The 12,862-nt window shown below is 48.2% G+C and overlaps 1 protein-coding gene across 2 annotated transcripts in view; it reads left to right on the plus strand.

Annotated features, from left to right (window-relative positions):
• Positions 1 to 11,893, plus strand: part of ILRUN (inflammation and lipid regulator with UBA-like and NBR1-like domains) — a 122,149-nt gene extending 110,256 nt beyond the window's left edge. Inside the window, exon 5 of one of the 2 annotated variants that reach the window (XM_079935191.1) lies at positions 8,429 to 11,893. In XM_079935191.1, coding sequence (XP_079791317.1) covers positions 8,429 to 8,464 — 36 coding nt within the window. In that variant the 3' untranslated portion in view covers positions 8,465 to 11,893. The remainder of the gene's footprint in view (positions 1 to 8,428) is intronic. The other variant, XM_079935190.1, reaches the window with a different exon arrangement.
• Positions 11,894 to 12,862: the final 969 nt, after the last annotated feature.

Consider the following 12,862-nt stretch of genomic DNA (forward strand, 5'->3'; position numbering starts at 1 on the left):
TTGAGATGTGGATGGATCTAGAGACTGTCATACAGAGTGAAGTAAGTCAGAAGGAGGAAAACAAATATTGTATATTAACGCATATATGTTGAACCTAGAAAAATGGTACAGATGAACTGGTTTGCAGGGCAGAAATTGAGACACAGATGTAGAGAACAAACGTATGGACACCAAGGCGGGAAAGCTGTGGGAGGGGGTGATGAATTGGGTGATTAGGATTGACATGTATACACTGATGTGTATAAAATTGATGATTAATTTAAAAAAAGTGTGAGGATTTGTGTCTGGTGTAGATGCTCAGGTTTCAGTGACTTGTTCTTTGCTAAGTGTGCTCTGATTGTATTCCAGCAGGACCAGGTGCACAATGTAAAATTAAAGGCTGCTGTACATCAGGGGAAAGTATGGGCTTCCTTAGAGCTCGACTGAAAGCAAGACCCTTTTCAAAGCTGTGGACATTCATCAAAACTACTTTAACAGGGGCTTCCCTGGTGCGCAGTGGTTGAGAGTCCGCCTGCCGATGCAGGGGACACGGGTTTGTGCCCCGGTCTGGGAAGATCCCACATGCCGCGGAGCGGCTGGACCCGTGAGCCATGGCCGCTGAGCCTGTGCGTCCGGAGCCTGTGCTCCGCAACGGGAGAGGCCACGACAGTGAGAGGCCCGCGTACCGCAAAAAAAAAAAAAAAAAAAAAAAAAGTACTTTAACAGAGAGCGGTTTGATATTATTTAGTCATAAGGGAGGCCTCTTAGGTTCCTCAGCCTGTGCTAATACTTCCTTATTGTCAAAGAATTTACTGTCTGATTACTTAGATGTGATTAGCTCATAGGAAAGAATGAGACCAGTAAAGATGGAGTATATTGAGTTCCAGTTGAGTTTTAAGTGTTCTTGAGTTTGGAGGAAGGAGAAAACAATGAGGTTTGGAGTAGCCAGGAAAATGATACCTTGGTGAATGATAGGTTCAAACTGGGACTTCCCTGGCAGTCCAATGGTTAGAACTCTGCATTTCCACTGCAGGGGGCACAGGTTCGATCCCTGGTCGGGGAACTAAAATCCCACATGACATGCAGTGCGGCCAAGGAAAAAAAAAAAAGAAAGAAAGAAATGATAGATTCAAACCGAATTGGAGGGAAAAGGAGTCACATGCAGGAAGGTCCAGAGGCATTCACAGGCAGGGTGTGTTCAGGGGACACTGGCCAGCCTGATTGTGGTGAGTGAGGTGTGCTTAAAGAGGATGGGGTGAATTTTGGAGGAAGACCTTTGAAAGCCAAGCAAAGAAGAGTTCACCTTTAATGTGAGAGGAATCAGAGTACTAACAATGCTTTTGAGCAGGGGGGTGGCAAGATGAAACCAAATATGGCTGAAGGAAAGACAGTTTATTCTCCCTCAATCAGCCAGCCATTGGCTGGGGTGGAGGTGGGGGGAGGTGATACTGTGAATTAATTGTAAGAGAGGTTGGGGAGACAGTGGCATGTAAGGAAAGTGTACAGGAGCTTGAATGGAAATTCTGAGAGGAAGTGGGACCAACAGCCTCACCCTGTGCCTCAGGACTCCCATAGTACAGCACCAACGGCCACATGGCTGGGAACTTGGATAAGTGTTCTCTCCTTTTAGGTGTTCTCCCCACTGAGACTCTTACCACTTCTTTCTTCCTTTCTAGGAATCTCCTCTACCCTAAGAGATGGCCATGAGAGAGCCTGCATCTCACCTGGATTCTAGCACACTTGCTATTACATGAGATCTTGGGGACTAGAATTTCAAATAGCAAATAGCCTTTTCTGAAGTTTTTAATGAAAGGGAAGTCAAACTCAACCAACATCCTTCATCTCCTTGTAGGACTTTAAATAATATCTTTTCATTCACAATTATGTTTGAGTTTTATTCTTCCTGGTGATTTTCTTGATTTGTCAGGGGGTGGGTGAAGGCTCTGGGAGTTCCCTTTGGCCATGGGGAGCTTGGGGGGATGGGAGGATGAATGACAGAGGAAGAATGGAAGGAGGATGGAGGATGTCTGGAGGGAGGATGGAAAGGTGGATGATGGAGGAAGAACAGAGGATGGATGCATGGCAAAGGATTGGATGGGTGGTTAGAGGGAGGATGGATGCGTAGATGCGAAGGTCCCCAGCAGGACTGTAGAAGTTAGTTAAGAGCAACAGAAAAACTGTGTTATAGAGATAAGTATAAAAAATGCTTTTACAGGGCTTTTAAAACAACATTTCACCACGCTTATAACTGAGTTACGCTTTTAAGCACAACTTTGGCACAATCAGAAGGCTGTGAACTGAGCCTGCCCCATGAGCAGCCTTCATGCATAAAAGTATGTTTATTTTCTTTTCTTTGGCTTGTTCTCATACTTGTCTTCAGCCACTGCATCTTTGAAATTTTGAGGACAGTCACGTGAAGGTGGCTTGGACACCAGTGTTAAAGCATCTGCAGAAGTTCCCATCATGATGATCTGGCCCTGATGATATTCCACCAGCAAGCCTTCTTGTGCGGTCAGCATCCATCGAGGGAAGGGCGCTGCTTTGAGTGCTCCTGAGAGAAGAGTCCTCATTGCCCTGCCCATTACTCCAGTACAGACTTGATTTCTAATTAATGAGAGACAAGTGGGTTCGATCAGGGCTTGGTCAGTCTCTGGCCCTTGCCAGCCAAGCCAGCCCCATGAGCAGGGCCTCACCACACCATGTTTGCAGTACAGGATCAGGACAGAACTTAATACTAAACCCTGTATTCTTCTGTGTTTGCATTCAGTGTACATAAATGATACAAAAGGAGCACTAGGTGGGCGAAGCGCCGCCTGGGACTGGCCCAGGAAATGAGAAAGGAGGAGGAGGGCCCTGGTGGTTATCTGATGCTGCCATCAGTATACACCTCGAGAGCGTATTATTTCACAGTCATGCAGCAAACGCTCCTCTCTTTTTATTAACCAGTGTGAACCTTTTTATTTATCTAAATCAAATCACAAATAAAAGCAAAATAAGACAGGTATGTGAAAGTTTTCATGTTGTGGTGCTTTATCTAAACAGGCTTTCATATAGAAAGAGTACCCTCAAAAGCCCTCGTAAGACATTGTTGTTTCATTAGGAATTTTAGCCTTCTTTTTTTTTTTCTCCTGGAAGGTTAAACAGAGATGGCTCAGCAGTGCAGAGTATTTCACAGTTCATTCATTCATTTTACTGACACTTGTGTCTTACTATGTGCAAGGTACAAATAACTGGCAGAAACAGGTTTCACTGGACTTTCCTGACGGTCAGTCCAGTGGTTAAGACTGTACTTCTAATGCAGGGGGTGCGGGTTCGATCCCTGGTCGGGGAACTAGGATCCCACGTGCCACGTGCATGGTACAGCCAAAAAAAGAAAAGAAAAGAAAAAAAGAAACAGGTTCCACTGTCGTAAAAGGGCAGCTTTCTCCTCTGATAGCACTGTACTCCCTACTGCTGAACATTGATGAGTAAACGTCTAAAAATATTCTAGCTGAGGGACTTCCCTGGTGGTCCAGTGGGTAAGACTCCATGCTCCCAGTGCAGGGGGCCCGGGTTCAATCCCTGGTCAGGGAACTAGATCCCACGTGCATGCCAAAACTAAGAAATGCTCATGCTGCAACTAAAGATCCCTCATGCTGCAACTAAACATGCTGCAATGAAGATCCCATGTGCTGCAACTAAGACCCAGCGCAGCCTAAATAAATAAATAATTTTTTTAAAAGTTCTTTAAAAAAATACATTCTATCTGAAACAAAATAGTTTCCTGTTTTTTTAGTACTCCTTTTTGGAAAAGTTATTTTGATTTCTGTATAATTTTAGGAAGAACTTTTAAGTTATTGTAGGTACCCACTCACATAAGATCAGTGATAACCAAATCACCGGCTGGGAGTGACTCTACTATTCCACAGGGGCAACTATAAACTACTGTGAAAAACAAATCAAAAAGATAGTTTTTATTTTTAGTTTGCTTTGAGGACAGGCCCACAAGTACTGGATCTTAAATTGTCCTTTCAGGAGATTATGATGAGTGAAACTGAGCTTGCTTGTCTTTTATGTCTATAAGTGTTCTCTTTTAAAAATATTTTAGAAAATTAGCCAAATTATGACTCACAGTAGTTATTCCATTGCGGAAGTTCAGCTCAGGACCTGGCCCCACTACCGTAATCATTCAGCTGGCTTGAGGCCAAGGTCTCTTCCCAGACACCCATGAGTAGGGAGGCCCCTCTGTCTTAGCTGGCAGGTATGGAGCTCCCATGCTTTAAGAGGGCTCACCTGCCCTGTAGCCAAGTCGAATTTAGGTCCCAGGGCTCACAGCCATGACAGCTGTTCAGTGAAAGCTTAGGGAAGACTGAGGCAAACAGGCAACACCTCAACCCCTGTGGACCTAAAACCTGTCTCTCCTTCGCCAGGAACACTTTCTTGTCCCCTAGCAGATGTGGGGCTACTCCCAAGAAATGTAGCCTTTGAAAAGCCATTTCTGTGCAAGTTGACCCTGGGGAGCTGCTCTTTAGACCTGGAGTCAGATAGAGGAGTTCTTTTCTTGGCTTGGTCATTTACACCTTCTATTAATATGCATAAATCCGGCCTTGCTGCTAGTCCCTATGTGGTGAGAGGTGAATCCTCATAGAGAAGAGGGTGGTCTTCTGCATCAAACTAACTTGAGTTTTGTAATCATGCTGCGATGGCCTCCATTTCTGCTTGTAAGAGTTTAATTCAGGGCTTTGTGTGGTACCATCTGATGCATCCATCCCTTGATCTGTTTTCCTTATTAGTGGCACACCTGTTATAGGAGAGATATCAAGGATGCCACCAGGTTAATGAAAATGTTTGGCATTTGCTTTTCCTGTGGGTAAAATTTGAAGAGTTGTTAGGCTCCAGAAGACAGTGAACACTATCTGTATTGCCAAACCCTACTTTTGGGCTTGGGTTGGAGACATTAGGCACCAGAACCTGTTACACGGGGTCTTGGAACTCCAGTGGAACCTGAAATGTGGATGGGCATCTCGTTTCAAATATACCTTCATCCCACTCTTAAGAAAGGCACTTCCTGCTTGGCCTCCTGCCATCGGATGCCCTGGACAAGCTGTTCTTGGAATCTCCGCCAGGCTTTTTCTCTATAACTGGTGTTGCATTGCCTGTGTTCTATGATCCACTTGTGACACCTGTAATCCTGCATGTGGGGAGTCTAGATGATAAAGTAATTCTGAGATAGAATTGGCTCCCTCTCTCTTCCTTGAAGTGATAGTAATTTATTTGGGGGGGAAGGAAAATAGAGCTTGTCCCTCAAGCCATGTTTCTGCGCCAGTTAAACATCAACAACTCCAATATGCCATTCTCTGGATGAAAGGGAATTAGATAGCATTTTTCTTTCCAAAAGGCACAGCACCTCAGTCAATAAATAGAGGATCAACATTAATTCTTAATCTAAGCTAGTTAAATACTACACTGAATGGTCTAAGGGCCAGGGCATTCAGGGGGAAATCTGAAAATGCCCATGTCTGTATTGCTCTCTCTGCCAATTGCATGGGATCCATTTATCTGTAAAATGGGAATGCATGACAGCTCCTTGGCAAAGTCATGAACTCCCTTCTCCAAGCATTCCAGACAAGTCACAAGGCTAGTGCTTGCTTTATAAAGGCCTATGTGAAGAGTGTGGAGCTTTGGTCTGGAAAGCAGGTAAATTTAGGGTAAAGGGGGAAAAAGTTCATAGAAAACAAATGCTGTTTGTTTTTCTACTTTCTTTTCTCTGTGCGTGTTTTCCTGCACAGAGACTTTTGAGCGTCTTACTGGTTCTAAATCGTATGGGAATCTGAGCCTTTGTTGCTCTCCTTGGATTGTTGGGATGAATGAATGTTGGTTGGGAAGTACTGAGGGCAGCTTGTGGTTTTTTTTTTGTTTGTTTGTTTTTTGTTTGCGGTACGCGTGCCTCTCACTGTTGTGGCCTCTCCCGTTGCGGAGCACAGACTCCGGACGCGCAGGCTCAGCGGCCATGGCTCACGGGCCCAACCGCTCCGCGGCATGTGGGATCATCCCGGACCGGGGCACGAACCCGCGTCCCCTGCATCGGCAGGTGGACTCTCAGCCACTGCGCCACCAGGGAAGCCCAGCAGCTTGTTTTAAGCTTCTTTAATTTCCATCTCTGGGGCCTGTGACCCTCCAACCAGGCCCCACAAAATGGAGTCTGAGAGCCTTTAGCTGGTCCGGCCCACACTTGTTGGAGTGGGTGGGTCTGTGACTACTGACGTGGTTACAGTCTCAGCTCGCCTGCTGGAGACATGGTTGACTCGGGGCTGGCAAACGTGACATTTTAACCACCACTGCTTTGCTTACCAGCTCTGTGCTCTTGATCAGGTTACCTCACCTCTCTGAGCTTGGAGAGCATACTTGTCTCAGTTTATCTTTGTGAGAATTAAAGAGAACGTGTTCAAGTGCTCCAGCAGCACCTGGCGGCACGTAGTTGATGCTTTTTCAGTGTTGGCCTGCCTGTCTCCCACATTCACCTCTTCAGCGATGCCACCAAGCAGCTTGAGGCCTATTTCTGGTCTCTTGAGGCTTTTTATGGAGGGAGAAAAAAAAAGACAAAAGCAATTTCAGTGCTTTCCACTGAAAAAAACTGGGAACTTTAATCTCATGCTCCCTATTTTTGGCAGCTTTGACCTCTGGTCTAAATAAGCATGACCAAAGGGCATTTTTTTCTTAGAACGCTGTTTTTCAACCTCCTGAGCTAGGTACTTTATGTCAACTCCTAGAACCTTAAATCTGGAAGTTTTAGGGAGGAATCTGAGATCCTATGAGGGGAAGGGACTTTATTCATGGTCATTTGGTGTGCTAGTGCAAAGCGGGGATCAGAACCCAGATCTCCTTCTCCCACTTCTGCGTGACCCGCAGCCCATTGCAGTGAAAACTGTGAAGGTTGTGCATCTCTAGCTGACCACTCCCAGGGAGCCCAGCCTCTTCTGGGACCTGGGAGGCTGTGACCAGATGGATGGCATGACGCAGACACTTGTGTCCCCAGGCCTAAGCGGCTGTTTAAAAACTTGGTTTGGAAGGGCCAATATTCTTGTGACTTCGAAGGGTCTGGCACTCCAGGTAGTAGTCTGAGAAATACCTGTTCTCTTTCAATTATTAATTCAACAGTATTTGCCGGGTGCTTGCTCAGGGACAGGTGCCATGCTAAGTGCTAGAGAGATGGCAGCAAACAAAGTCATACTGGAAAGGGATTCTAATCATTGGCAACCCTGCAACCCTGCACTTACATTTCTTTTCAAAGACAAGTGTCATTTTTAAAAGATAATCAAATTCTGACTGTCCACATCTTACCAAGCTAATGGAAAATGTCATCTCAGTCATTCTTGTGCCTCCTCACCCCAGTTGTGCCTAGATTCAGGATTCTTACTTAACGTAGTTGTCAAGCATCGGGAAACCCCTCTGGTCATTTGTCATGATTATGGCTGTGCCACCTGCTCTCCTTACCCATTTGGTCCCCTTGGTCCAAGGGCCCTCTGCTTCTGGGCCAGTTTGGGGTGTAGGACCTTTAGTGAGGCTGGTTACCAGTTACCTTTGCCGTCCCAGGTCTTGGCATTGACTGAGTCTTTTCAAGGAGCACACTCCACAGAGGTGTGAAGGTGGAGGGAGGCACAAGACATCCTCCAGCAAGTTTGTGTGGCCACTTTTGGTGTTGGCACATCTTGGTGTCTCATTCTTAACATAAGGGAAAAGTGAGACTATGATGCCTTCTCCACCAGCCAAGCAGCATAGAAAACACCTTTGGGAATTTGGAGTAAACCTTACCATCGTGTGGCAAGGGAGAGGCAATGTGAAGAGAGCAAAGATCAGACTTGGGTTTGAATCTTGGCTCTGCCTTTTACTACCCATGTGGCTTTGAACAAGTCTCCTAATGTCTGCAGTCAGATAGGCATCAGTCAAATGAGTGTAATAATACACCTAAAGACAGTGTATGCAGACCCCCTGCTGCCATGTCTGCACTAGGTGCCCGGTGGACGGTTGCTTTTTCTGCTCCAGTGTGTGTGTTGTTGATATAAGTGCCACCAGCCAGCAGTAGCCTGCACCTGAGGTTAAGGGTGCAGAAAGTGGTGTCCAAGGATCTTTAGCAGAGAGGTTAAGATGTTGTCAAGAAGGAGGGCAGGCTTTGTGACCTGGGTGGAGGAAAGTTGGCACCAGTTGATCTAGAATTTGAAAGATGAAGAATCTCTCCACCAGCCTCCCCTCTCTTGGATGGTATGTTTGCAGGAGAACACTTAGCAAAAACTTGAAATGTGCTGATATGTGGCCTCCTGAAGATTTGCATGGCAAGGACAACCCTCAAGCCTTGTTTGTGCCTTGGAGCTTCCTTCTGGCTCACTGGGAACCGTAGATTCTTTTACTTGGTTTGGTTGTCACATTGTACCTGCTGTGTCTGCCATCACTGACTGTGTTCACTCTCTTCCAGGGGCTCCACGGGCCTTACCCCTTCGGCCAGTCTTAAACGGGTGTCAGCAAGAAGAAAAATTAACAAAAGACAGAAGGCTTGACTCTGGGGGGGAGGGCAAGGGGTTCCTCTGGATTGCAGACCACATCGCACGGACCCCTGGCTCTGACCCCCATCCTGGAAGAAGAGGAAGAATCAGAAAGACTAGTTTTGAGTAAACTCAGTGTGCGTGTGTGAATGCCGAGTCGCAGGAGTGGTGTTGAGGCTACCAAGAAGAAATCCATGCAGCCAGTTTGGGTTTTGTTTATTAGGTGTCAGTCTAACAAGTCATTAGGTTGCTCGGGAAGGAAAAAAATGTTTAAAATGGGGGAAAAAAGCCATCTTTTTAAACAAAAATTATTTTGCCTACAGACAGGTTGTAGTTTTGAGCACATGTTAATTTTTTCCCCTTTCCCCACTTTTTTTTTTTTTTTTAGATAAGGGATAACATGCTGTTTATAGAATGCTTGCTCTGGAAGCAATTCAGGTTCAAAACTGGCATGGCCTGCTTGGGGACTCTGCGGGTCAGTGCTATAGGAGGACACCTGCCGTGCCACCTGACTCCATGAGTCTCCAACCCCATTTGCTTTTAATGGTATCAGCCCATGAGTTATCACGCTTTTCCTCTTCTTTTCTCTTTAATCTTCTGTTGATTTACACCTTTGACATTTGTATTGGTCAGCCCTGTGGCTTGTTACCGTCAGAACCTCTCTGAAGACCAAACTTCCCTGTGTGGCCAGCAGAGGAAGCCTTGAGGACAGATCTCGGGTGACGTGGGAGTTTGTGAGGCTGAGAGGTGTCCTCCTGCACACACTTGTAACAATTCGAATTGCTTTCCTTCCATGTTTCTCTTGGCGGAGAGAAATGCCATCACGCTTACTGCTCTCTTGGATTCTTGGTGCACGGCGGCTCCACATTCACTCTGGGAACGCTGCCTCTGTGCTGCGTATATGTGTGTGCTGCGTGCACACACACACACGGGTGTTGGTGCAGCTCACCAGCGAGTGTGCAGCAGGCGAATGTGAAGGTGTCCCCTGCTTCTCTGTTGTCACACAACTCCCTTCCCTGTGTTTCTCTCCAGTTGTCCTTTGTGGCATTTTTGCAGCCTGTTAGTGGAGGCTGAGCTGTTAAGGTATGAAAATGTAGCCCCAGATGGGGAATTTGCCATGGGGAAGGGCCACGCTTACTGACTGCGTGATCTTGGAGACCACATTTTGCTGGGAATGAAAGGACCCCCGCCCTGAGCAGGATGCTTAGTTATTGGGAGGTGGCGGGCAAGGGACAGCCCAGCCGGAGCACAGGTTGATTGGCTGGCTGCTCACTGGGACAGGTAGCCCCACTGGCATCCTGTGGATTCCGAGCAGGTTGAGATGTGGATATCTCCATGGGAAGCTTAAACCAGGCCAGAACAGCTGTCTGCCAAAGATACAAGAATATGCAAAGTCCCTCTTCTCTTCTCACCCCCTCCTTCCCTCGAGTCTTGGTTCGTTTGATAGCCGGGGATATGGATCTAGGGTGCGGTTGCTGGGTCACCTGCCTGTTACCACACCCCCACCCACCCCGGGGTTGTGAGACAGCAGGGAGTCCAGGTTGATGATTGGCTGCAAGGGGTCATATAGCCTGGGTGTGGGTGAGGGTCTGCCTGCCTGTCTGTCTCTGTTTGGGTGTCTGAGTTCCGAAAACATGTGTTGTTTGTTCCTCCTCATCCTCTTCTGAGACTGTTGTGTTTTCCAAGCTTGATTGTGAGAGAAAAGCTTGTATGAAATTCCCCCTTTGCCTCCCCACCTCCCCCCAAATAAAAGGGGGAATAAACATTGGTCCACTGGAGAAGCCCCAGGGGAGGGTGGAGACTGCCTGCTGAAAGGGCAGTGCAGCTGGGTCTGGGGCTGGACTAGAGCTCACACTGGAGCACCTACTTTCTATGCACACAAAGAGCACCCCATTCCCAGCAGAGCAGAGGTGCCCAGGCCACCACAGGTCCAAGCCAGGGGCTCACAATGGCTTTTTGTTTGAGGGCCCTATTGGGCCCAGACTGCCGCCACTGTTGGTGCCAACCTCCTGGGACGCCGCCACCCTGGAGCCCACACATGCCCAGCCGTTCTGCTCACTTGATAGCCCTCAAAGCATCACATCTCCATCTGCCCCTGCAGGATCATGGGAGGTTTTACGTCCCCTGGTTTCCAGGCTTCCTCATCTGCCCCACACTAGGTGCCCCTTCCCCTTTTCTCAGGAGGGGGTGCCTGCCGTTATTCAGCAGTGGCTTCATAGATCACCGTCAGTGGGTCTGGCCCTGCCAGAGGGATCCTGCGCCTCCTCTTGCTTTTAGGCAGTCTCACCTGGCAAGGTAGTTGTCCCAAGCACGTTGGCTTCCCTCCCAAGAACAAACCATTTCTGTACACAGCTTTGGAGAGGTGAGCTCCTTGCAGAGGCCAGAGCGAGTGCAAGCCATGGAGTAGGGGCGGAAGGAGTCCATGGTTCCCCCAAGACCTGGCGGCTGTTAGTACCATTCATCCTGCCTCTTCTCGCTGGTTTGGGTTCTGAGCAAGTCCTTAGAGCCCCTCTTTTCCACTGCCTGGTGGGGCGGCAAAGGCTACCCTCTCAGCCCCAGTAGTCTCAGTTCCTCTTGGACTCTTTACCAACTGACAGGCTGCCTCTGGGCAGGACCGCCAGTGTCTGGCACCTGCGAGGTGAGGCAGGCACCATCCTTAAGGACCTGAGCCCAGTGGGGGAGGCAGAGGGGCTCAGGCTTGGGAGGAACCTGTCTGTGTGCACGGAGTGAGGTGTGTGTGGATGTGTGTGCACGCGTGCATGCTTTTTTTCTTTTTTTCCCATGGGGACAGTTGAATTTGGGGCATTTTCTACAAGAAACAGCCTTCTCTTCCCCCAGCAAGGACTGGCTGTTACCTAAAGTCCATCAAAGGCATTTCCAGCCAGGAGAGAACCTCACCAAGACAGCTGGAGTGGCCCGAGGGTGGCCAAGGTGGGAAGTGGGCATAAGAATAAGCACCTCCCCAAATTCAATGTGAGCCCCAGCGGGAGAGGGTGGTGGGGTTGCCAGGGCCCAGAACTGCAAGCTGATTCCCCACCCCACCCTGCCTCGCCTTTTCTTTGTTTCCTCGTGTGAATGCTGGAGCAGCAGTAGCTGCCTTCTCCACCTGGACAGTGGTGTGCGGCAAGCAAGCTGGGTGGGTGTTTGTGGTGGGGCCTTATGGTGCCTGGGAGGAGATGAAGATGAGGAGGTTTTTCCTTACTGTGTAAATGAATATTTGTATGATTAAATTAACACACACCAAAAAAAAACCCTGTTTTCATGTGTGTCAGTGAGTTTATTGCTCCCTGAAGCCCCTCTGTACCTGCTTGGCCCCCCAGTGGCTCTGTGATATGCGCTTTTTGGTGTCTGTGTCTCTCCTTCTTGCATATGGGAAAACTGAGACCCTGCGGTTCATTATATGTTTGTGAAATCAGTCCTGGGATTATCATTAAATCTGCTGCCGTTCCTGGTTTCCGGTGACCAGAAAAGTGAAACTCTTTCCAGTGGCCTCCCCAGGCTACCTACCATGCGTCTGTTGAGCACTACTCTATCCCCAGCACATAAGATGTACCGGCCAACTTAGTATCAGCCAGCAGGCATTGTGTGGGCACTTACGGTGTGTCAGGCACAGCGCACAGGTGTGAATGCAGGAATTGCACAGGAAGAATACAGAGCACCATGGGCATCTTCCTACTGGGGAAACAGACAAGGCCGAGTTGGGGAGTCCTCAGAGCCAGCTGGGACTAGGTTTAGAAGAGGAAATGCATCTTTCTTTAGTGGTTCTGGTGGATTACGGATTAGATACCTTTTTGCAGATTGGTCTGGGAGCCCGAGAGCCAGATAGGGACCACACTCCAGGCAGTTGACAAGCTAACTTGGATCCTACCCGCACGTACTTATGTGAGACAGGCCTATCACCTTGGCCTCCGGAGATGGGGAGGTGGGTTACACGGTGGTCCATAGCATGAAAGAAACTTAATTGACAAATACATCAGCAAATTGTGGGTTCACTGTATTCATCCCTTCATGTCTGTAGGAACTCAGAACTCAACTGTGTCCTCAGTCACATCATCACCCTTTCTGTGTTGAAGGGAAAGTGAGATCACGGCGGGAAGGGAGTTGCTTGTCTTACAGGCTTGGACCCATGGCATCGGTTCCCAGATGCTGGTATTGTTTTCACGTAATTGCAGACTCCCAAATTGGGTCTTCACCCTGACCGGCAGAGCTGTGTGTTCTAAATGATGGTGGCCCTGGCACTGAACCAGGGGGTCTAAGGTGCGGGAATTGCGGGTAGGGGATTTCCCGGCCATCTCTCTGCAGGCAGCTCAGTGAGGGAACCTGTGGCCACAGATTGCACAAGACAGATGGAAGCACCGCAGAAGAAC

Source organism: Stenella coeruleoalba (assembly GCF_951394435.1).
Source record: "Stenella coeruleoalba genome assembly, chromosome: 10".
Lineage (NCBI taxonomy): Eukaryota > Metazoa > Chordata > Mammalia > Artiodactyla > Delphinidae > Stenella > Stenella coeruleoalba.